The sequence below is a fragment of the Lissotriton helveticus genome, chromosome 8, assembly GCF_964261635.1.
Source record: "Lissotriton helveticus chromosome 8, aLisHel1.1, whole genome shotgun sequence".
NCBI lineage: Eukaryota > Metazoa > Chordata > Amphibia > Caudata > Salamandridae > Lissotriton > Lissotriton helveticus.
Window position 1 is genome coordinate 721,490,894 of NC_136069.1, and position 26,323 is coordinate 721,517,216.

The 26,323-nt window shown below is 47.0% G+C and overlaps 1 protein-coding gene across 4 annotated transcripts in view; it reads left to right on the forward strand.

Moving 5' to 3' along the window:
* The window catches only part of FARP1 (FERM, ARH/RhoGEF and pleckstrin domain protein 1), a 543,186-nt gene that overhangs the window by 76,577 nt on the left and 440,286 nt on the right, over positions 1-26,323 (forward strand). For all 4 annotated transcript variants that reach the window (XM_078657512.1, XM_078657514.1, XM_078657515.1 and 1 more), the window contains exon 2: positions 17,488-17,679. In XM_078657512.1, coding sequence (XP_078513638.1) covers positions 17,515-17,679 — 165 coding nt within the window. In that variant the 5' untranslated portion in view covers positions 17,488-17,514. The remainder of the gene's footprint in view (positions 1-17,487; positions 17,680-26,323) is intronic.

The following is a 26,323-nucleotide window of genomic DNA, read 5'->3' on the forward strand; positions in this document are numbered from 1 at the left end:
CGCCAATCTGGCAAAGAATCCCACAGCAGTGACGTGTGTTCTGGCATAAGAGAGTGACCTGCCCTGATCACTGATGTGCTGAAGGAAGTGAAACATAGCTTGATCAGAATGCCAACATGAGAAACCCGCCTCTTGTACCAATGTCCTGTAATACAAAAAACTCTGCTGATACGTTCTCCGAGTGCGGTCACTCAATGAGGCACCTACCAGCCCCGCTAAAGCGGGGCTCCAATCCTCCACAGTGATGGTGGGAACACCGTCCTCTGATCCTCCGCTCCAGGATGGAACCTCCGAAATTCCTGCAGCTTAGAACGAGACAAAGCATCAGCAGCATGATTGTCGACCCCTGGAATGTGTGCTGCCTTAAACATCAAATTCAACCTCAAACATGCCAACACTAACTGTTTCAACAATCTCAGCACATTCTTACACGTGGCCCCCTGTCGGTTAATGGCTTCAACCACAGACATGTTGTCTGACCAAAATATCACTGATCTGTTCCTGAAGTGCTCTGCCCAGACGGACACCGCCACCAGTATGGGAAACAACTCCAAAAAGGCTACATTCCTTGTCAAACCTGATTTGTGCCACTCTTCCGGCCACTCCGCCCCGCACCACTTAGGCCCGAGGATAGCCCCAAAGCCGACGCTGCCTGCAGCATCTGTGAATAATCCCAACTCTGAGTTGGACACCGGGACGGACGGCCATACAACCGTGCCATTGAAATTCGCTAAGAAATCTCGCCACACCCTCAAATCTCGTTTCACCTCAGCCCGCTGGCGCACTCTGTGGTGCTTCTGAGTTAGGCCCACCATCGCCCTGGCAATAGATCTAGAAAAGGGACGACCCATGGGGATGATCCTGAGGGCGAAGTTTAGCTGCCCCACCACGACCTGGAGCTGGTGTAGAGTCACCTTTGTACAAGCCAAGGCCGCGTCAATGGCCTGGGAAAAAGCCTTCACTTTGTCGTGTGGTAATCTGCATTCCCCCGCCACCGTGTCAATCTCAATTCCCAGGAAAGTCATGCATGTATCGGGGCCCACTGTCTTGCCCGGCGCCAACGGAATATTAAATTCCCTGAACAAGGCCACCAGTTGGTCCAACGCCTGGTTACAAGCTGTTGAGGCGGCCGGTCCCATGACCATGAAGTCATCCAAATAATGCACGACATCCCTGCACCCTGTCTTATGCGAAAACAACCATTGGAGCATGCAACTAAACGTCTCGAAATACTTGCAGGAGACAGCGCAACCCATGGGCATACACTTATCATAGTAAAATTGTTGGTTCAGTTGGAATCCCAACAGGTGATAATCATCCGGGTGAACAGGCAACAGGCGAAAAGCGGATTCTATGTCTGTCTTGGCCATGATGGCGCCAGGCCCTAGTGACCTCACTTTATTCAAAGCTACGTCAAAAGACGAGTAAGACACTGAACACAAGGCTGGGTCGATAGCATCGTTCACAGACTCTCCCTTGGGGGCGGATAAGTTATGGATCATCCTGAATTGCCCCGGTTCCTTCTTCGGTACTACCCCCAGAGGTGAGCAGACAAAGCCCGGGAGTGGGGGGGCCTCAAACGGGCCCGCTACACGCCCCACACTAAGCTCCTTCCTTACCTTCAACTCAACCACCGCAGGCATCGCCCTTGCAGATAAAAGGTTATTGCAAAACCTAACCGGGGGGACCCCAAGCGCTGGAATGCGAAACCCCTCTGAAAACCCTGAGTACAAGAGTTTGGCTGCTGACCGGTCTGGATACTGATTCAGCCAAAAAACCAGTTTCCCAATGTCTACAGGGGTGGGCAGCTTATGGCTGAGAGGGCTTAACCTCTTTGCCCCCCCCTCCCCGTTCCTTGGATTTTTTAATGCACTTGAATTCGGGATGTGAGGGGTGCCCGCAAAAGGAGCATGCGTGCTTGAACTTGCACTTGTCCGCCGGCCAGGTGCACACCTTCCTATTAAATTGCCAACATGTCCCCCGCTTCTCCCCAGGTCCCCCCTGGGATGTCCGAAAGGGCTGTCTATTGTTTTGCGACCCACATGCCTTGGCATTCACACTTTCTAACCATACATTGACCTCCACCTGGTCCCAACCCATGTCAGGGTCCTGCACTTTTTCCCACCTGAAATCCCTATCATAATCCAGCCAGGCTGTCCCCCCATGCGTCGTGCACGCCTTCAAAATCCTATGCATATAGTACACCAGCGGCCCCGCCAACTCTGGCTTCTTCTCAATAACTACTGTTATAAACACCTGGAAACCAAAGAGCCAATTTGTGATAGATTCTTCCACCCTAGGTCTCCTATCCTTAGAGGAGTTATCCTTACCCTCCTTGTCCTTACTCTCCACTTCCATTCTCTTGGGCCTAATCAATGCAAATATATCCACGAATTCACCCTTCCAAATTTTTTCCCGCATTTCGGGAGATACGTGCGTGGCTAGGCGGCCTGGTTTAGACAAGACATATCCCTGGCCACCACCCTCCATCGCCCCCCCGCCGGGCTCCAGGCCCTTCATATCAGGCTTACCTCCTGAAGTACTAGGGGCGCAAGCAGGGGCCGCCACCACCGAGGGTGCAGCAGGGGCGTTCAAAGACTGCGCCCTAGCCAACAGCGCCAATTGTTCCTTGATCTCGCCCAGGGGGCCCTCATCCCTATTCCCAAGGGCCCAAGGCGTGACTGCCGGTGCCAAGGTCGGTGCTACGGCTACTGGCGGAGGAGGGGGCGCTGAACCCGGAGCTCGGGTGAGAGCCTTCAGGGCAGTTAAAATTTCCCCCAAAGCGCTACTAGTCCCAGTGCCCCTGGATTGGGGCGGGGCGGAAGGGCTTACCACCACAGGCGGGGGCACTGCCACCTTCTCAGGAAGCCCCGGGGCAGATCCTAACGCCGCTATTGCCCCCAAGATTTCTTTCAAGATGCCATCTGTAGGCTCAGAGGCCGGGGGTATCGCCGGAGCACCTGGTGCCGTTGGAGGAACCACTGGCGCTTGTGGCGCAGGTAGAGGGACCCCTGGCGCTTGTGGTGCAGGCGAAGGAGTTATAGGCGCTTGTGGCGCAGAAAAAGGAATTACTGGAGCTTGAGGTGCAGACAAAGGAGTTACTGGCGCTTGAGGCGCAGGCAGAGGAGCTACCGGTGCCTGCGGCGCCAATGTGGGGGCAATCGTCACCACCGGTTCTAAAGGAACCCTCGGAGGGGGGGGCGCCCCCGAGCCCCCACCGCTCCCTTTCTTTTTCTGCACGCGTTTGCCCCTAGGCTTCTGTGCTCTCGGTTTCTTGGGCAGGGGAGGGAACGCTGCCTTGGGCGGGACCCCCTGCCTGCGTGGGCGCTCAACAATGTTCGGGGGCTCCCCCTCCGGGTCGGAAGGGAGCCCATCGGCCTCTCCTTCGCTGCTCTCATCGTCCCTGTTAAACTTTTGTAGGAGCAAGGCCAGTAACTGCGCAATCTCAGGATCTTTGTCCTTGCGCTTATGACTCTGCCCCCTGGACGCCATGGTATCGCTTTTTACCGCCAACTACAGCTCCGGTTCACGCTACCCCTCTCCCTCGCCCCTCGCCTACCCCGCCGCCAGGCAACGGCGCCGGAGCTCTGCTGCCCCTCTCTAAGGCAGCTGCAGGCGAGCGCGGGCCCGCACCACGCTCTCTGCTCCCAACACCTTACAAAGGAGGTAGCAGGAGGAAGCGACAACCAGTCCCGGACCCGCGCCCGCCCCCAGCCTCGGCTAACCCCGGCACCTCACCTGGCGACCTGGTCGGCGCTCTCTCCTCCGCCGCCCGTCGAGATTCGTCAGCACTCCGTCTTCGTCTGTCTTCGAGGGTCAGACTATGGGGCGGGGAAGCTACTGGGCCACCTAAGTTTTCTAAGATTCTAAGATTAAAGCTAGTTGACTAACGGACAGGGAGTGGGCGAGCAGGTCCGGCGCAGGCGGGGAAAGAGGCCGAGTTGCCCGTGACCCAGACCTAAATAGGTCATGGCCTCTGCCCCACGCCCCCACCGGACGTGCGTCACCCCCCCCCCCCCCCCCTGACCCGGAAGTCCTCCCCAGGCTGGCTGCCCATAGGGCAGCCTCCTGGGACCTAAGGCCAATAGCGGCGCGGTGTGGGCCGGGGGGCCGGGCCCTAAAGGCGGGCTCGTCTAGCCTCGCCCTTGGTATTGGGGGGTATCTGGGTTCCGGGTCAATGTGTTGGCGCTTAGAGACCGTTGGTGATTTGGTGCTTTATAAATAAATATTACCAATGGTTCATTTTTTTTTTTTTTTTAAGCACAATGAGGAAGTGGGAGAAAGGGTGATTCCTGTTGTCATACTGGGGTTTATAAAATACGAGGAAAGAAGAATTAAAACCTGTTCCTGGCAAAAAGGAGGGAAACGCAAGAATGTCAAGAAGTGCCACTCATGTCAACATTGTCATGATAGACCACCAGGCATCTATACCTAGAGGAGAGGTGTTGCGCAGTGGCTAGAGAGGCTGACTCAGGAGCTCGGGCTCCTGTTTTGATCCCCTGAACCGGCCACAGCTCAGCACCATTTGACTCTGGGCAATAGCTCATTTAATCTCCCCGACGGCCCCCAGCGCCTTGAGACCCTTAGGGGTGATTAGTTCGCGCATTACAAATGCCAGATATATTTATTTATTATTTACCTAAATGTTCTCACGACCACTTTGCATCTTACTTTGCTTGTGGTATCCTTTCTAATTTAACAGGTCATTTTAATATTCCGTGTCACACGGCTGCTGATATGATGATGTGGTCATGACCTATGCATGTGGGTTTGCATTGGAATTTCCGATCGCTTTTTAGTTCGGGTACCTTTTGTGTACGTTTCATGTTTGGTAGTTCTGGGTTAATTTTGACATTGTCTCAGATCACTTTAAGGTGTGGCTGCTTTTTGCACTTGATTATAAATTCTTTGTTCTGACAATGTCACCTCCAGTTGTAGTCTACATAAGTATAAAAATATCTTAGTATCAGTATAAATGTTCTTTGTGTCTGGAACACTTCTAAATGTGGAGGTTAACATTAATACGTAGCTCAAAGTAAATAATGTGAAATTCCTTTGGGAACTGGCCATAATAGTCTTATTTCTTCCCAAAATATATTTTCTGATAATTAGAAGGGTAAATCATTCTGCATTATGTAGTGTGCAGAAGTAATAACATTACTGTTTCTTGCGGGAAGGTGGGATGTGGAAGCAAATTTGTCAGAGGTATTTTGCCTATATTAAGCTATAGGGATTTCGTAATTTAATTCATCTGTGTGGGTACCTAATCAATTGTTCCAGCTGTTCTTTTTCATAAAGAACCTTTTCAGCTTTTAGATCAAGCTGTTCAATGCCTACCCATCATAGGTCAATTATAGTGTGTGAGTGTCCTTTAGTAATGAAATGATTGTTCATTTTGTTTATGCTTCTGTTCCATCTCAAATTGCTGCATTGATCACAGATACGCGCATCTTTACTTTATGAATGGTCATATCAATATAGCTGAGATCGCACAGGCATGTGATTGCGTACACTACTTGTTTCGAGTGACTGTGTGCTTGTTTAGTTTCCATGGTATCCTCATCCTCATTTCCAGAGTTTGCATTGGTCCTGTAAGACTACACAAGCTACATTTGCCTCGGGGATAATTTCCCACTATTTTTGGCAAATTCCATGAGATAGTTAGTTGAACCTAGGCTTGTGAGTAAGTCTTTCTTTACATAGTTGGAGGCTACATTATAGATGGCCACACTTACGATGCAGAGTTTAATAGTTTTCTGTGTTGTCTCCAGTAGAGATTCTCTATTTTAATTTCTGAGTCTTTAGATCTTTCAATAACTCTTTCTGGATATCCCCTTGCTCTGCTCTTAATTATCTGTCAGTGAGTCAGATTGCCTCTTAAAGTCCCCACTTTACTGCGGCTTCTCCTTAACCACAAGAATTATCCATATGGGAGATTCGCCAGGGGATTTTGGGTAAAAACGACCATATTTTAGGAGATTGGTTTTTTTTCTTGAAGAATTTATTGCAGTGTAGGGTTGGAGCCATGACACATGAGACGTGAAACCTCAAGTGTGTCTGCATGCCCCTACCCTTCCAAATGATGGTAATAAATAGCATCAGACGTTCTGGGCATCTGTATACCATGGCCTTTTTTCATGTTTTAGGTGTATGTGTTCTTAATACAGGTGTTGAAAAGCAGAACACAAGAGGTTGAATTTGGCCTTTAAGATAAAATCACATTGTTGAGGGCTTCTGAAAATTAGTGCAGCTGGCTCGTGACCATCTTTGGAACATGCTGTGTGTGAGGCCTTAACCAATAGAGTAGTCAGGAAAATAAAATAACCCCCCTTTGAGCCCTATAAGGGTTAAAGACGGTAATCTCAAAGGTTCCTATGAAAGCCATTGAAATATTGTTCATCCAAGGATAATTTCTGAAAAGTGGTGCAAAATAATGCATGTTTCAGCATGATTTAAAGGATTTTGGAAAAACAAAAACTGTATTTACCTGCCTTGATATCTTTCTTTCATTCTTACCTTCTTTTTTTTTTTTACTTTTTCATACTGGCTTTAGTTTTATCCATCTTTCCTGCCTTCTATTCTGTTTACTTTCTCCCATTCTCCTCCATTACACTTTCCATCTCTTTCAGTATGTCTGTCCTTCTTTCGTCCCATCTGTTTTTGTCCTTTATGCTCCTACTTTATTTTTGTTTCTTTTTTCCACCCTTATATCAGTTCATTAATTATTTCTTGTTGCGCCCTTTCTTTTTATTATCCTCTTCACCTTCCTTCTCCCTTTCGAACTATCCGTCTTTTTGTATACACTCTACCGTAGAATGGCTCACGTTAAGCCCTAGATATGTGCTCCTTTCTTCCCCGATGATGATCATCGGGGAGGAAAGGAGCACACATCTAGGTGCAACTACGGGAGACTCACCTCGGGGCATGTTTGACTACAGGGGTCTTCCATTTTTCCTCCTCCCACGGGGCATATAGGTTCTTGTCCTAGGGCTTAACGTGAGCCATTCTACGGTGGAGTGTGATATAGGTCACCCCACAAAGTGGTAACTTCTCACCACAAGGTTAGTAAGAGCGGACCCCCCTTGCTTTAGGTCCTATTGAATACCATGGACCCAATTGGGCCAGAAGGCAGAAACATGTCTACCATATTCACCACGGTGAGGGGACAATAATTTCCCTATTTCACCGTTCACTTCGCTTATATTACCACATAGCTGCTGTTCATATTAATATTTAATTTGGTAACTATAATGTTTTTTTAAATCTCACTCACTCGTCACAGGCCCCCACTTAGTTTAGAAGTGCATCCCTGTCGTCGGGTGTATGCCTGCCCTCTACCAAACCGAGTTTCTAGAGGGTGAGTACTGCCGATGATGAAGCATGACACCTGGTAGTGTGTAAGGCTAGTCCTTCACTTTTTGTGAGAAGTTCACTCCGTATTTAATCTTTGAGCACCTTGGTCACTATACTGGGAGTGGCCCCTTTTTGTGTTGAACAAAACTTTTCCAGGACAGACAGCCCCCCACACCCCAAAGTTACAGAGACGTTCTAGTTAGGCTCAGGTTTCACTCGTATGAAACCAGAGAAATTCAGCAGTTCTAGTTAGCTGAGCTTATTATAACTCTCACCCCACAATGCACTGCTTATGACCTCACATATAACATCACTCATGACATCATCCAGTGTTTTAAAAATGTTTGAGTGTTAAATATATATGACGAATCTGTGGGTGTATCAGTGCCTGTTTGGATGTTTCAGTGGGTGCGTGTCTAAGTGAAAATATGGGTGAGGGACCAGGTTGTGTGAATGTCTGTATCAGTCTGTCATTTGGTGTCTAAGTGGCTGTATTGGTTGGTTAGTGGGTACATGAGTGGCTGTATGGGTTGGTTAGTGGGTACATGAGTGGCTGTATGGGGATTGGTTGTCTGAGCACCTGTATGGGTGTAGGAGTGTCTATCTGTGTGGGTGGGTGAGGGTGTGTGTGACTGCTTGCATGGATGCGTGAGTGGGTGAGTCAGTGGCTGTATGGGTTAGTGAGGGTATCTGTGAGGGGCTGTATTGGTGACTGAGTGTATGTATGGCGGTGTCGGTGAGTGAATGGATGTTTCAGTGGTATATGTGAGTAACTGCAAATGTGAAAGGCGCAGTATAGGTGAGTTTTGGAGTATATGAGTGACTGCATGAGTGATTTGTGAGTGGGTGTATGGGTAAGTGTGTGCTTGTGTCAGTATAAGTGAGTGAGTATTTGTTAGTATCTGTATGAATAAGTGAGGGTGTGTGTATACCTTTGTAGGTGAGTAAGTGGGTGTTTGATGAACTATGTGTGACTGAGTGTATGAGCGGCTGTATGGGTGTATGAGTGGAAATATCAGTGGCTGTATTAGTGAGTGAGTTGGTGTAGGGGTGACTGAGTGGATGTGTGTGTAGACCTATGAATCTGTGAGTGGGTGTGTGAGTGCTGGTATGGGTGTGTCAATGGTTTTTAGAATGGCAGTGTGGAAGTTGGAGTTGGTGTGTGAAAGGTTATATTGTGATGTGACCATGTGGATGCCATCAGTGATGTCATTTGAGATGCCTCCGTGATATCACTGACCATGTCATGAGTGATGTAAAATGGGAGGTCATAAACAGTGCATTGCGGGAGCGCGAGTTACAATTAGCTCAGCTAACTATAACTGCCGAATTACTCTGGTTTTGTACGAGTGAAAGCTGAGCCAAACTAGAACGTCTCTGTAAACTTTTTTTTTTCTCAATGAATTTCTAAGGTTTTTTAAATGCTGATTCCTAACTATAATGTCCCTGTAACCGTTTTTTTCAATGAATTTTAAAGGTTTTTTAAGTAGTAGTCTTGTTTGCAGAGTGGTGGAGAAAGCGGGCTGGGCCTTCGACCAGCTCTCAGGAATCCCGCTGTAGAGGACTTACAGGCGGTACCAGGAGGGCTTCTTGGTCCCCAAGGACCCTCAGGAGTAAAGTCGACTTGATCCACCAACCTGTAGTGCATCACGAGCCGCATTTGCAGAGTGGTGTAAAAAGGGGGGGCGCGGCCTCCGAAGACTCCTTAGCAATCCCACTGTGTGGAACTTATTCGAGATAACAGGAGGTAGTTGGGGCCCCCAAGAAAGTCTTTGGGGGCCAACTACCCCTCCTATTACCTCCAGTAATTCCCATACAGCAGGATTGCGGAGACCTTATAGCAGGCCACGTCCCCTTTCTCCACTACTCTGGAAACGTGCCTCTTGGTGCACTATTAGTTGGGGGATGAAGTCCCCTTTGCATGAGGGTCCTTGGGGGCCAACTAGCCCTCCTGTTCCCTCAAGTAAGACCCTCACAGGTAGATTGTTAAGCGGTTGTCAGAGGCCATGCCCCCTTTCTCCACCACTGTGCAAACTCGCTTCCTGGTGCACTACTTGTTGGCGGAAAAAGTCCGCTTTAGGCCTGAGTCCCTCAGGAGACAAGTGGACCTCACCCCCCCCCCTACCAGCCGTGCACTGAGAGGCAACGGACCCCCTTAATTATTGTATTTGTGCCCCGTGGGAGTGGCAAGTTCTGGGGCAGGCCTCAGGGCCTCCCCTGCTTTTGATTTTTTTTTTTTAAGTATGTGCTCCGGGAGGTGGAGGTCCAAGAGGCGGGGGACCCCCCACATATTTTGAATTAGTCCTGGGTAGATAGCGGTCCCCTGGCTGCTGGGCCTGCCCGCAGTCATAATTAAAAATGCCTTGGGGAGGTGATGGTCCCCGGGGCTTTGAGCCCTAAGAGGGTTGGGACCCGTATACCCCCTCCTATATTTAGGATATGCCCACGGGACCTGGCCCACCCGGGCGGTATTCCAAAGCAAGCACGGGAGCCTGCTCTTCTTTTCTAAATTATTTTGCTGTGGATTTTAAGATCACCTGCAAGTCTGCGTCGACATTTTAAAAAAAATGATTTTTATCCTTGCAGGATCCCTGAGGGACCCCCTTCCCCCATATGGGGGGGGGGGGCGGGGTCAGGGTATTCCTACCCCGTCCCCTCTTCTTTATTTTAACTTTTTTTCTGAGACTCTGGTTCAAGCTGAGTCCCTAGATGGCTGCCAAGACTGGTTGAAGTGTTGACAGCCAATCAAATTTTAGTAGGATCCACAAGTCCACTGCTACGGCAGCTATAAATTTGCCAGATAAGCTGTTTCGAAGTACTCACAATTTTCACAGATGAGGGATTTGAGACATTGGGGCATGATCTGATTCATTTTGGCGAACATATTTGGTCAAGTAGGGAAGCAAGCTTTAGAATACCATGGTTCCGAAGAAAAGGCAAAGACTAGAGCACCGTTGCGATAAAACTTTTGGCAAAACAAGGCGCTTGCCAATCATAATAACTTTTTTATGCAGTACTTCATACCTCACGTATGCTGTTTCTAAGCTCTGTAAATAAGCGGTATAGCAATTGCTGAATTTAAATGGATTCTATTTACTGACCTTGTGAGAAATGAGGACCGAGTTCATCTCAGTAGGATTCAAAGGCGCACTTTAATATCCCATGCATCTGATGTCAACTCACTGAGCCATCTTGCTAAATGCGTATATAATACTGACATGCTTAGGAACCAGTCGCATTTGGGAGTTTCTCCTGGTGAAGGCTAGTTGAAGTGAAGCCTTCAGTCTGACTTTTAGTGCTTGGAATATATTCGATGGCCATTGGTTTACTTAAATGCTATCGCAGATTTTTATAAATACTGAGTATGCATTCATTTGTTTAAGGTCCTCTCACAATTGCTGATTATTACAGAGTCGTCTTGTGGTGTAGACCTTTTCAGGGTGAGCTGAAACAGTACAGGCAAACTACCAAATCTCTGTAGGATTGAAAGCTCCAGGAAGGAAATTCCAGAGTTAGGTTAAACAAAACCAGAGTTGAATATTAAAAGGTTGGGTTGTGTGTCAAATTAGGTATGCTGACTTCATCTACACCCCAGGGTAAGAATGCACATGTATTGTTTTTACTTCAGTGGGGAACGCATATAAATCATAACGTTGAAGAAAAATGAACCATTGTTTTCGAGCCTCGGCCAAACGTGCTGTCGAAGATGCCTGAGCTTGTTTGTGAGGAGATGCAATGAGTGAGTTCACAAGGCAATATGGTTAACTATTGGAGAATGGCTGAAGATTGGTGTTCAGTCAAGCTGTTGTAGCTTCAGGCCTCTGAATTAACAACAGAGTAAGAAAGTAGGACATTTTCCAAAAGAAGTACATTTTTTTAAATCACCCATTCTGAACTTTGTTGTGCAAAAGCTAGGGAATCAGGCCATCCATGCATGTGATGGAAATGCCTTGATGAAAACGTTTCTGTTTCTGTTTGGATTATCATCTACACAGATATACTGTATAAATAAAGATAATAAGTGAAATGTTTCGCACCGGCCATTTGCCCTTGGCCATGACCAGTTCACCTTTGGTCACTGACTTTGGACAGCAGCTTAATGGTCCTGGTTTATGACCTTGGACATGGGGCTTAGCAACAGTTTGGTCTGTAATATTATATGACTGCCTAGTCCGAAACGCTTTGAGTAAGAGGCATGTGGGATATTCCCTAAACTTCACAGCATGGCCAGGAGCGACCGTCTTTGGGAAGCCACCCTTGTTCAGTGGCCTTTGACATAAATGGGATTCCAAGACATGGTATGTCGATGAATTGGACTAACTAGAGTTGTTCCACCGTTGGCCTTTAATGTTTGTTGGCCCACATAACCTAGTTACAACAAATTATAATTGCCCCTCCCATACTCCCCTCCTTATCATCTGTAAGGGAGTGGACTCCCTTGGCTGTCTTGTTGCTGGTTGATGCAGCCTCTTTCAGAATATTTCTGCTCCAGCTAGGAGATGCATCTGGCCTTCTGGGTAATGAGGATCAGTACCGTCAATCGCTGCATTTCATGAACAGCCCATGGCCAAAATAAAGAACCTCCTGGGGACTGCGGAAGGCAGCAACACCATTTAAAACCTTTTTGACTGTCCTATTTTATGGTATATTTTTCACTTGATAATTTTGTATTGTATTATAGTATTTGTAAAGCACTTTGGCCCCTATGTGGCGTTCCGAAGCACTTGTCCACGAAGGTAGCATGCTACACCATGCAAGTGTGTGGCTGAGCGAGTATTAGCTTTGCTGTGAGCATACATCATAAGTGTTTCCATATCTTGCGTGATCACCACAGAGGTGCAGTTATTGTCTTAGGGCACGCATTGCTTAGCTGTGCGATTGAGGAATTGTGAGAGATAAATGTGAATGTTATGTGTTATGTTTACAGCTCTAATTAGCTCTGCAGGCCCCTTCATTGTGTTGATAGTTTATCTTTTGTATTCTCAAATCGATTTCCTATGCTTGTTGTGGCAGGAGGAAAGCCGCTTTGTGATCATATAGATCTGTAAGAGGTAACGGGGTGGGGGGTTCAGAAAACAGCCCAGATAGACTGATTATTCCTCCTTTCTATCACTGCCATTATATAATGTCAAAGTTTTCAATGGATGGGATGTGTTTTTGTTATGTATGTGGACGGTCACAGTAGGTGATATTTGAGACCTGCAGGGTGAACTGTCCTTCATTGGCCATCAATGTGCAGCAGATATCTTTGGTATCAGCAGGCCTGTTTGGTTAGTATCAATCGGTTATGTACGCATGCTTGTGTAGCCTTTATCTGTGCCATCCAGTTGCCAGCAAGGTTCTTCAAGTCCTTTCACACATTATATGCCTTTCCGGTTGACTAGGAGGAATCCATTATTGAATTGGTATATGGTGTGAAAAGGCTTATCAAGTTGTGAGGGGGTAGGCCGCCATGCACACTTGATTAACTGTTCTCCACCTTATAATTATAGGTAGAAGGCAGGGTAGATATAGTTTAACATGTCCGTGAAGTGTGGGGGTGGGGAGGGTGGCTATAGGTAGAGTCCCATATGTAATTTGGCAAGCTGTGGATGTTAAGGTCCAGGGTGACAATGGGTACTTCTAATGTTGATTGGAAAGGCGCACTTATTATATTCCATCTGTAGGTCATGGTCATTGTGAGCTTTTGTTGGGTTTGGTTCCCCAATTTGGGTTCAGTGTCTGTCCTCTCGTTATGGTGTGCTGCAATTTGGGTTCTGTGAAAACCAATTTATTACTAGAGCGTGAGTTTAGTTTTTAAAAGTAGTAATCGTTTTCCTCAGAGCAAGTTGCACAGTAAGGGGCAGTGGAAGGCTAGACTTGTGATGCGAAGTGCTCTATATAAATCGCATGGACCTGGTTATTTACTGTTCCTCAGAACATATAAAGATTCCCCCGTGGTCAATACATACTTTCTTATGTGGTAAGACTCATCAGATTAATCAGTTAGTCTTCTTATTAATATAGGTACAACGCAGTTAGTATTTTGAGCCTGTTGATAATAATGGTATATCTCACTGTATTTTAAAATTGACTGAATTAGAACTAATAGCTATGAATTGGATGTACATGTAAGAAATGATCTAAAAAAAGGGAAAAAATATTTTTGATATACTACAGAAAAAGAAAAAAAAAGAAAATATATAAAATGAAAATACTGTGTTGTACCTATATTAATAAGAAGACTAACTGATTAATCTGATGAGTCTTACCACATAAGAAAGTATGTATTGACCACAGGGGAATCTTTATATGTTCTGTTGATATTGTCCTCTCTTTTCCCTGGTCAAAGAATAGAGGGGGTCCCATTCTTTACGCGACTATTTACTGTTCCTCTACACTGGTGCATTTAGGCCCATGCTTTACAAAGGCAACCAGGTCTGAAGAACCAGTGACAGCTTATATCAATTCATCCAGACCGCATACTGACCATACGGGACGCGACCTGTAACCCATACATAAGGGCAGAGTTGGGTGGAAACATTGCTTGTGTAATGTAGACTGTGAGAAGTTGGCCTGGTAGGGGATGTTTCCAATTCTGGAACCACCTACTACCTGACCAAACAATCCCTTATGGTGTCTGGTTGTAAGTCAACCTTATTAGACAAGCTATCCTAGGGGTAGCATGGACTAAGCAGCCTAAAGGCTTAACTTAAGAGGTCGTGTTAAGCGAGCTGTTTTACCACATACAATCCTGTAATACCAAATGAAAGGACACCACACAAGTATATATTATAAAAATATATGTGTTTATTACTAAAAACAATCCCCAGTATTCTTTATGAATAAAGGGGCACAAGCGTTAAATCAAAAGCACTGTTTAAACATACAAGTTGCACAATTATGGATGAGGGCGGGTGGCCACTCAAACCATATACTAAACAAGTGGTATAAGAAAGGCCACTCGAACAGTGGTTAGGCCTAGGGCCTAGGGAATCGCTGGGAGCAGTCAGGACAAGCAATGCTGAAGTCGGGAATGGCCCTCGGGATTCGGGAGATGTGCGGAAAGCGCACGCATGCACCAATGTTAACCAATGGTGCGTAAAAGTCATAGAGTTAAAGTTTAAGGACACTTCCGCTGAACCTAGAGGAACAAAACTTAACACACAGACCCTAGAGGTGTGCACCAGTGTGGGAACACCGGCGGAGCAAAGTTACCTCACCCACAGGAAGTGGGTGCCCAGGGTCGAAGTGGCGTCGGGTTTGGACACGCAGGCTCTTGGTGCTTGAAGCTGAAAGGGCTGCAGGCGGGTTAAAGATGAAGTGTCCGGTGGAGTCCAAGGGTGGACTCAAGTTGTAGAGTACCTGAAAGCAGAGGGGACAGAGTCTGGGTCACTCAGCAGTGACCAGGGTGGAACCAGGACGGAACCAGGCAATGTCGGGCGCAATCAGGTGGTCGTCGAGGAGCTTCTCTCCGCTGTCACGTGGGCTCTGGGGAATCTGCGACGTCCAGGAGCAGGTCACGATCTGTCCCACGCAGGCTCTCACCGTCGGTGCAGTCGGCTTCAGGTTTGGAGCAAACAAGCCTTGGCAAGAGCAATCCACGCGGGATCGGAAGATTGCTTCTCACTCGGACCAGGAAGGTCAGAGTCGGGGCTCCTTTTCAGGGGAGCTGGTGTGGATCTGGAGCAACCAGATTCACGAGTCTTCTTAGGTAGTTCGTCGGCACAGGGACCACTAGCCAGCTGGCAAGTGACCGGGCCAACGCGTTGAGCCAAATAGAGCCAAAGGGCCCCACGCAGCACTCGTCGAGTGTGGAGGGCTGAACTTCGGCTCAGGAGCAGCTCAGGGTGGGGGCTTCTCAAACCCCGGTGCACAGCTTCGAGGGTCACTCGTGGGCTGCACGGTCAGCGTCTCGTGGTCAATTCAAGATGGCGTGCCCCACGCTTCCGGTCGCCTCCACGGGTCTCAGCTCTGCAGGGACTGTGGATCGGGCTGTTGGAAGGCAGGCAAGCTTGATCTCGTCGATCTCAGTCGCTCGAGTTCCGGCGGGAACTGCAACTAAGTAGACGTCAAGGGCTGGATGGTGCCTGCTGCTGCAGGGTGGTCACTCCTTGACCACAAGGGAGATTCTTCGGGCTTCCACGATGAGATGGAGGGCGAAGGGTCCAGAATTGCGTTTCAAATGTTTCTTCCAGAAAATCTGATGTGCATTGGCACTGCTCCCACTCTTATTCCAATCTGGGGGGCGTGATTACCTGCTAGGTCCCTCCCTATGGGTGGGACCCAGGAAGGGGGTGGATACACCCCTTTCCTTTGATCCAGGCCGCCCTGGCACGAGGGCTGGAGTGCCCCAGAACCGGTTTGGCCGGATTATGCAAGGGGCAGCCTTGTGCGCCCCAGGCAGTGTCTGGTTTCTTTCAAACCTCCCTGCTACAATCCACTATCTCCTGTCTGGAGGGTGGTGACACCCTCCTGTGACAGGAAACCCTTTGTCCAGGCCCCATCTGCTGAGTTTCGGTCAACTGCAGGGGTCCAGACATTTGTCTGTGGCAGAGGCATCCATTTTGTGGATCTTAAGGTCTTTGGAGAAATTAACCGCATTTAGTAAAGGAACATGTCTTACCCCTCTAGAGGGGTGGAATGCCATCCCCGTCGCCAGAACTGGCGAGGGGATGGTATTCCAAATCGTATGACACCTTACACGACATGTTTTGATAAAGCCAAACCAAAGTTGCTATATAACCGCGAGGATTATAAGGCACTTAAGAGTATATGGTATGGCATTATCCTGAAACAGCTTAGGGAGTTGTTCCCGACAGCTGCAGACAGGCTCAGCTCATGCTAGAGCTCCATCTCACATGAAACCACGCACTCTGCCTCCAGGATTGATGAGGCCTTCCATAGGAGTGGCTCACAGGTTAATATGTGTCCAGATATAGGTTTAGATATAGGTATACTACATCTAAGCAAGGGGTGATTATACCACCTTACCCCAGCTGAGTGATCAGCCAGTTGTGTCAATTTAAGAACCAGCCAGGGGTGGCAAAAGATATGCTGCAGCCCCTGGTAGGCCTTGGTGGCCCCTATGCCCTGGGCACCTATAGTGCATTATACAGGGGCTGACAAGGGGTCCATTTCCAATTGGGGTATGTACCTAGGGTACATGGAATCCATTTTACAGAGAGAGCAGATGGCCTGGGGCCCTGATTAGCAGGGAACCAGGTCAACTAAGTCAAAAAACCAGCTAAACACAGGCAAAAAATCTGGGGTAACCATAGTCAGGTAGCCACCTTCCTACATAGACCATCTGGTGTTGAAAATTGGAATGAAGTCCTAACTTGTGATTTCTGGGAGGAACAGGTGGTGTGGAGCCTGGTTCTACTTTCCCAGTGTCCCTCCTCTTTCGAGAGCTTGCTTGATGGCATGCGGTGCAAGGACGATGGTAGATTGACACATTTTGTGTCAGTCATGAGGAGTGTGACCTATAAAAGGAATAGTTTGTCCCTGATGTCCATTGTGCAGCAGTTGTGGCAGAATAGTTTAATATTTGGCTTCCATGTGTTTTCTCAGTTACATAATTGCCTTTAAACTTTTCAGGTTGTGACCTCTTGTGCTGAACTAACTAAAAAGAAGTTGCAGCAGAGGTGCAATGCATGAACTTTAGGATTCACAGAGATCCCTGCTTCAGAAGGCAAGTGTTGCAATGTGCTGTCCATGTCCGAATGAAAAGAAGGGATTATGCAGTTGGTGAGACTGTTGGTATAGCCCCGCCGTTCCCTTCGTAAATAGACCAGGGCTTTTATCTGGTAAGGGAGTACAGAGATGTCTTCTTCCGTAAGAGAGGGCAGCTCCTTGTGAGCCAAGGAAAGTGTTGATAGGGTGATAGCTCAAAGCTTATGGATTTCAGTAGGATGCCTCTGCTTTCTGAACCCCACATTCGCTAAGGGTTTTCACCTTGATCTTTGGATCCATTAAATGATTGATGTTTTGAAGAATGCCTGTCTTTTTAGAAGAGGGAACCTGTACTCCAGGTTCCCCACTGTTGCAGGCGTAGACGCACTAGCATCCGGCATGCTGATCATCTGTAGTATGTGTACTTCCACCTGTTGTATCATTCTCGTCACTAATTCTTTTACTCCTTTAATTCTCCAGCCACAGTAAGAAAAGGGCTTTGCCAAAATGGGGGAATCTGAGCCAACACCCGGCTCGCGACTAGGAGTACAGGAGAGCGGAGGAATAAGCACGTTGGAACATGGACAGAAGCCACCCACGTCTCCTCCCGGGAGACTCATTCCTTTCAAGGTCCTGATGCTGGATGACACCCAGGAGATCATCGAAGTTCCAGTAAGTTTGGATAGTTCCATTCTCTGTATAGCACTTGTTTTTAATGGCAACTGTTTGAATGTCTGTGCCTGGTCTGAGTCGTAATGAGGCCTGTTCTCCTGGCGGTACATGGTAAGTAAGCAAGCAAGAGGTCTGGGCGCCAAGCACTCTGTGATAGCTATACTTTGTAAACCAGGAAATTACTACTTTTGTACCGCTTTTTAAAAATAAATGAAGTGGGCATGGAAATGACTATGACTTGATTTACATTTTGGAAGCTACCTAACAACAAAAAGAAAAGGCAAATCATCTGTAATATATATATATGTCTCCATGGGCTTTATGTGAAAATGAAGAAACCCAAACCTATTGGAACACATTTTTTTTGATTGTCAGACATGCTCCCTTTTTTTAGGAGGAGACCTAATGAACACCCTTCTCATTACAGCCCCTCTTACCTGATGGTCACATCTTGTCCATCTCCCTCTCAAAAAAGTATGTGGTTAATGCGAGAGCCTGGCTTGCGAAGAGCGGCCTCGCTGCTTGAGTTAAGGTTTTCATATGCATTTTTTGAGGCAATGGATTTCTTGGTTATGTGGTAGAGAGTTTCACATAATGCTTTGTGCATGGTCCTCTTGTATGTCCTTTCTGAAGTGAAATTGTGGTTGCAGGCTTGCATGTTTTCCACCTTCTGTTAGTCTTTTTGTGGTACCTGCTTAAAACTTGATTGCAGCCTCTTGTATTGGGGGGGCTGGAGGAGGGCATGGTTGCTCTCCAAACCGCCTTCTCATGCAAGGGAAGGGCCACTCTCACCAGCTGCTGGTGCCTCTGTGTACTGCTTGCTGACCACAAAGGGCACCCATTGGGCAGGTACCAAGGACAGTTTGAAATAAACAAACACATGCCTTGCTGTAAAGGAGCTCTTCCTGCCAGTCTCATATGATGCACAAATGAAGGGATTTAGCCGGGTACTTGTGGTGTTTTTGGTAGGGATAATCGTGTCCCAACATTTTATCAAGAGGACCAGTACAATGCCATGTTTTCAGGATGTCAACATGAGATAAATTCACGTTATCAAACTGCAATCAGTATGTATTTAAGGGTGATCCCGGAAATCCGGTTTGCGTCCCGCCTCGTTCACAGCATATCAAGTTTTTTATTGGTTTCTGTTGATATGAAATCCCTCCCATCTGCTGGATGGATTCAGTGGGTTTGCACATTTGGTTATTGCGACGGTTGTTTGCTTTGCACAGCTGTACATTTTTGTGCGCCAGGCCTTATGTCCTGCATAATGGGCCGCTCATTCAGAAGTACATTTTTTTTCTTGTTTGGGACGAGGTCCTGCCGTGCCTGTGGTCAGTGACACCTTAAGGATTTTGGGGTCCCTGGACCAAGCATATTTTGGGGGCCCCTGTTCAGAGCAACTTTGAATTTATGATTCACTTCCAGCTCTTTCATTCCCTCTTTTTCCAAGTCACTGACAGTGCACAGGCACACTCGTACAAATTCTAAACATATTTAAATCTCATATACAGGGATAGTGATGTGTTTTCAATACTGTAACAAAGCAGCAGCTGACTGATATTACTGCAAATAATCTCTGTGACACCTTCCCATTTCTCATATGTGAGGTCCTGTTTTGGTTTAAAATAAACTTTTTTTTATGGATGTTGTATGAAACAAACACAAGATTTCTCTGCAAATGTCTGTAATAGACTCTCACACATCTCCCACATTAAATATAAATGAAAGGAAAACGGTATTTAAAACAATACGTTTAAGAATCATTAAAGGCCATCCGGGCAAGACTCTTTGCACACCCGAGCTGGCTCTTAGGGGGCCCCTTGAATGTCTGGGGCCCTGGGCCAGAGCCCACTTTGCCCATGCTTTGAAACGTCTCTGCCTGTGGTGTTTGTTTTATATATGTTTTTGTTACCTTTGACAGGCCAGGCATGCTGCACGTCCCCTGGTGTTTTGGAGTTTGTTACATGTAGTTTTTAGGTCGAGGTACTATCCGGTTCGTCAGAACCGGAAGTAGCGAGATCTTATGTTTCTTAGAGGGGCTCTTAATCCCGCCTCTAATTTTGGCTCTCTCCCATTGGCTGGCTTCCTAAATGGAGGCCAGCCATTGCAGGAGAGAGCCGTCACTCCAAATAGGCTCCGTCCTTTTCGGATTTGGAGGTGTGTTCGGCGTTCTTCTTTCCACTTTTTAGCCACGCCCACCGAACACGCCCCCAAATACGAAAAAAAGACGGAGCTTGCCTCCGTGTTATTAGGCTGCTCTTTCCTCGACCCCCCCTCTCCTGCGCATGCGCAGTGTCCCTGCCACCTCACTGGCTGGCTCAGCGGTGCGCTTGATTTGTGCCCTAGCGCAGGGAGCGGTTTATTTTTCACGAGGGCTTTGGGAGCGCTTAATTTATCTTTACCGCCGGTGCCCACCCGGCATTGCCAGGTGAAATTGTCCCCGTTGCCGCCCGGCCACGACCAGGAAGTCAGGCAGGCCGGGGGCGGGACTGCTGGACATCCCATGACATCATCCCCCGGGCCGCGCTCTGATTGGCTGCCGGCCCGGGACAGGAAAGAGGAAGTCGGGAGCTGCCTGCCGGGGCTCCCATGCCTCTCGTCTAAAATTATCTCCGTTTCAATGTTAGTCTCTATACGATTTTAAACGTTCGTTTTGTTCTTACCTCGTTCCTGTTTCTAAATGTTGACATGTACCGTCGCCCCAGCACTGCGAATGCTAGTGCCTCGAGGAATAGATCAGCTAACAGTCGGTTCTGAGGAGCTACCTAGGTCATAGTGGACTAGGTCTGGGATGTTGGTGCTAATGCTCCGGGTACGAATGAGATTATTATACTGGGAAACCGTTTTCTTGGTGTTTGTGAATATCAATGATGGGGGTAGACGTGGTTGCAGTCAAATATAGCGCGAATCTGGTCCAGTGCATTTACAAGAGCATCGGATTGCATTCCACGATTATTTTGTATGCACTGGGAGAATTAGACTATTAGCGCACGATGAGCCGGTGTACGACTCACACCTGGTTCCCCAGTTCCAAAGTCGGCAGCTCTGACCATTAGGCCACATAACGAGTCCTAGTGTCGCTGAGTGTGAAATGCTAAACTAATACTGGAAGTGGTGTCTGCGCTTAATGCGATTACTACTGGTACAGATGCCTTTGATTCAATCAATGCTGGGTTCTCGTTTACAGACTACAGTGCTCTATACCGGCACTGGCATGTTAGGACAGATGCCGCGATAATGCGAGTACCAGTACTATCCTAGGGCACTGGGCTGCAGTTCTGAGGTATTAATGTGGCTTTTGGAGTATCGCCTATTGCACGAGAGCGTTGATAGTGGGGTTAAGATGAAGCAGTCAGCACAGGTGTTGAGTACTAGTAAAAAGACAGTGGTAGTGTGTATATAGAACTGCACTTAGCTTAAACACAGGAGTTAGGGCAGATTAACGCTTGCGCTGTAACGTCTCTAGGTACTGGTCATTACTACACTTTTCTAGCAGCGTGTAGTGTACGGCTGTTTTCTGTTAATAGTCTCCTTGGTTCCGGTCCACCTCTCACTCATTTTCATTTTCGACATCTGAAGTAGGCACTCCAACTTCAGTGGCATTTAAGTGTATCGGACCTTTTGTCCCCACTTGCAACCAAGTCACTGCTGTTAGTGATGTACGTGAAAACAGATGTCCCACTGTAGGCTGTTGTACGTAACGTTGTATTAAAAACTGTCCACAGCCTCACCCTGATGACCTCAGAGCGTGGGCGTTCACATTTGCATCAGGTGATGCGCAATCGTGTTGGCTCGTGAGGGCGCAGCAGTTCAAAACATTAAGAAGGAGGACTTGTGAGAAGCAAGGGGAAGTTCTGGCCGCTGGGGAGGGTTGTAACAGCTCCGGCGATGAAAGGAGAAACTTGACGACAAGGTGAGAAGGGCTAGGGAAGGAGTGAGGGGTGTGTACGGGGCGGGAGAGGGGATCCAGAGTCCGCTAAAGCGCCAACGTCGTGCAGAGAGGGAGACGAGGCGCAGGCACTCGTTCACTGCACTCTGCATTTTCTGGTCAGCAGGAGTGAAAGAGGGTTACTATAACAAGAGGGGCAGGGACGGAGTGTGGCTCGCAGGGAGCGGACACAAGCGCGCTCTCACCAGAGACATCTGTGTGTCCCCAGCAGGGTCCGTGCGCTCCTGCATCTGACCGCTCTCCCGACCTCCGGACACCAGTGTGCATCGCGCCACCGTACTCTACAGGGGCAGCATTTCCGCACAGGCCGGCCCTGGGAAATTAAACTCAGTGAGTAGGCGCATTATCTGGGGTGATCAGCTCCAATAGTAAACCCAGCCTCCACTTCAAGGCGCTAGGAACTGGGCAGTGCTGTAGTAGCCTTCACAACCACAAGCTCCGGCGCACCACAGCTAGACGGTCCCTCCTCGTCACTCTGTCACCCTGTTGTCACTGTCCCATCTTTCCTGTCCGCTTTGTCCATTCATCACAGGCAGTTCCCTTAAGTGCCAGGGTCTCTTGTGGCAATGTGTGCTTTTCGGAACCAAATCATATTTTGTTTTTAGCCAATGTGTTTTAGATGGGCGAGGTCCAGCATCTTCCCCCAACAAAAACGTTTTGCAAAAACAAAAGCAAACAAAACCAGCACCAACAAAGCTAATAGTCTGACAGCTAATTTCAGCCCCATTGACTTTGCCAATGCTTGTTTCCATCATGGACTCTTAAGCCTTTCCTTTGATCCTGGTTCTCTCCATACCTTGTTCTCTTTCTCATACTTGTCTTTCCATCACAGAAACTATGCCTGCCCACTTTCTGTGACCCTCAGAGCTCCGCCCAAAGGAGGGCCGTTTAAAGTCAGTCAGGAATTTTTTTAAAAAAATCAACAATCCACATGCAACAGTTTTCCTAAAATACATTTCGGAAACCGAGTTTCAATCCGGTGTTGGACAACTTCTCATTTAAAAACACACTAATTTAAATGTACTTCACACTGTGGGCTAGATAACTGTACAGGAAGAATTCTTAAGAAGTGCTACTTAATCTATCTTGCATATTTGCGTACATCAGCGAATATATGTATTTGTGCACGTTGCTGTAATAGCGCATCATCCAGGATGTGCACGAATTCAATAGTTTTTCACACAAGTGCAGGAACAAATTATGCCAAAGCTTGTTGCTCGTGGCCATTGTAATCGTTCAACGTTGAATATATATATTTTAGCAGCACTTGGGAAAATGAATTGATATGTTAGAAACCTTTGTTCTTTATTTTTTATTTATTTAATGTGATTTTATATAGCCCGAACATTACCCGAAGGTGTCAGCGCTTTACATAAGAACCAGTTGCAACACATAAGGATTTAGGATTACATGCATTACATAAAAGATACAAACAGAAAAAAATGCAAATGTACAAGATGTAAAGTCACTCAAGGAAGAGATAAGAATGGATATACTCTAAGAGTCAAATAAGAATGGTAGAGAGTACAAAGGTCTGCTGCATACACTAGTGATTAGAGTTATCTCTATATACATAGATATACACATAGTAGATTTTCTCAGGTCAAGACCCAAAACAAGCATTTTACAATGCAATGGTCTCTGCATTATTAAAGGTAGAGCTATTGCCATTGCTCATGACAATTGTTTTCATCTTTTTTTTAAACATAAATACATGGTATTGTCATTTACAATGGCAATAGGTGAGCATTAGAGAGTAGCAGAGCGTATTCGCAGACAGAGAGCCGCGCACACACCCACACAGAGCCGCGCACACACCCACACACAGACAGAGCCACGCACACACCCACACACAGACAGAGCCACGCACACACCCACACAGACAGAGCCACGCACACACACACACACAGACAGAGCCACGCACACACGGAGCCGTTTGTGTGTGTGTGCGTGGCTCTGTGTCCGGGAATACTCTACTACTGTCTAATGCTCACCTATTGCCATTGTAAATGACAATACCATTTATTTATGTTTTAAAGAAAAAGAAATTGAAAAAAAATGTCATGAGCAATGCCAATAGCTCTACCTTTAATAATGCCGAGACCATTGCATTGTAAATGCTTGTTTCCTTTGGGAGTTGTCTACGCTTATTCTTTGAATCGGCTGAAGCTAACACGTAGGCGTTTTACCTGAAAAAAACGCATTTTCCAGAAACTAGTGACGATTTTGAAGAGAAATACAGCTATAAAACACCAAGGGGGCGCGTGTTGAATAGATTAACACTGTGTATATGTATTGTTATGGTACACAGTACATAATATGCTGCAGTTTATTTATGCAGGGCAGGGGGCGAACATAAATTCACTCTGCAGGTCCCAGAGAACCGCTTATTCTGAACCTAACCACCTGATGCGCTGAAGTGAAAGGATATGTTGTGTGTGGGGCAGAGGCTGCTTTTCCGGCAGCAAACCTGCTTGGCGCTTTTGTTGGCTTTTTCCTTTGTCCTCTTTGCAGCCAGACCAGTTAGTCGAGGTATTTTATTTCAGCATTCATCGTGGATAAAAGAAACCCGCAGGCCTCTGCCAGATTAGGAGCGGGTTATGAGCTTTGCGTTGGTTCTGCAGCCTATAATATGCCGTTGTTTTGCTTTGGATCTGACCTTCTTGGCCTGGAGTTGTGCGCCTGACAGAGAGAATGCAAGAGGGCTTTGCGCCTCCTCTGCCCGCAGCAATCTACTCTGCAGTTTTTTAGGTCTCGTCTTCCAATACACTTTGTTAACTTAACTCTTTCGATGCGGATGACGGAACCGCTCCGTCATCAGCTGCGGTGGCGCTGTGCTGATGACGGAGCGGTTCCATCATGGCCCGGCCACCGCGCCTGCGTGGCTCGGATTCCGCGCCTGCGCTGGGCGTACTATTGAGCGGGCGGGGCCATGACGGAACTGCTCCGTCATTAGCACAGCCCAACCGCGGCTGGTGACGGAGCGGTTCCATCACCAGCATGCGCCCGCCGTACGGCCACCCCACCCCCTTAGCGCTGCGGCGGAATAGCCGCCGCAGCGATGTAGTTAAAGGGGGGTAGCATTGGTTGGCTTCATTGTCACTCTTATTTCAGCACTTGTTATTGGTTACCAAGCGCTGGTTTAATTTCCTTTGTGTGTTTGTCTCTCCTGTGGTACATGGCCAAAGTTCTGCTTTTTTTCCCACCGAGTGTCCTTCCGGCTGCCCCTCTATTTTTCCCTAGTGTAGGAAGTACTCCATAATACTGCAGCTGTTCACACTGTGTCTATTTCCAACTTGCTTCCTCTTGTGCTTCAGACATGCCTCGCAGATGCAGAAAAAGTTTATTTTCATGTCTTTCTGTGTTGTCTTTGCACCCTCCCTCTTTAAGTGTAACCTTTGATTCCCCCTCCCCCCGCTCCTTCGTGTGGCATTTGACCCCTCTCTCCATACGTGTCCTTTTTACTGTTTCAAAGATACTACACCATAGTTTAGAAAGTTTATTTTCAGTGTGTGTAGCACTTACACTAATGGTATGCGTGGTAAAAACCGCGTTGTAGAGGAATGCGTGGTAAAAGTATGCGTTGTAACGTCATACATCATTCGTGGTAAAAGTATGCGTTGTAACGTCATACATCCTTTGTTCGGTATGTAACGTTTACAACAAAATTTTTACAACGCACTACCATTACAACGCAGGTATTACCACGCATACCATTACAACGCATTGCGCTGGGGGACGCTCTAGGATAGGGAATAAGTTAAATTTTCTATCCAACACCTTCCCTAGTGTCCACGGGGACTGGAGTTGGAATAGAAAATTATACTTACCACTATCCAGCACCTCTAAGCGCTATGCGTTGTAATGGTATGCGTGGGAAAAACCGCGTTGTAAAGGTATGCGTGGTAAAAGTATGCGTTGTAACGTCATACATCCCATTTGTTCTCTTAGTTGTATTGAAGGCATGTTATTTTTTTGTATTGCCCTCCCTCCCACTACACAATGACAGGCCATACCATGCAATACAATGGCAAGCCATACAATTCTATACTATATAATGACCGAATAGACCATACCATACCATACCATACCGTACCATACAATAATATACAATGCACTGCAGCTGCACTGTTGTACAGCTGGCTAAAAAAATATTAATAGGCGAAACCTATTGTTTTTGCCACTATTTGTTTTTTAAAGAGATCACTGTTGTGGTAAAATCTTTATAGAGCAGATCTAATATTTCTTTTATTAAGTTTGTTTAATGAATAAAAAAATATAACAGTGTGGTAAAATTGACTGTCCTTTGAGGCTTTCTGAAAATCAATATTCCAGCATTGACAGTTGAATTATGTATGCTTAAACTGAACGCATTGGCCTGTTCAGCTCCCGTGTTCATGCCCTGGAATGAGTGCTTGTGTTTTTAAAGCATATGGCAAAATCGCCTTCAAAAGTTGCAGATTTACTCTTTTACGAGCAAAATGTTCATCGGCTGCTCGCTGAATTTTGGTGCTATGTTACATTGTATTGTATTGTAATTTCATTTATATAGCACTTACTGCCCCTGACGAGGCGTTGAAGCGCTTTTTCTGCGAGTATAAACATGAAAGCACACTTGGTTACATTTTGCAGCAGGGCAGTATGGGAGACAACAGCCCTGGTGCCACAAAATGCAAAACTGAAATATTAATT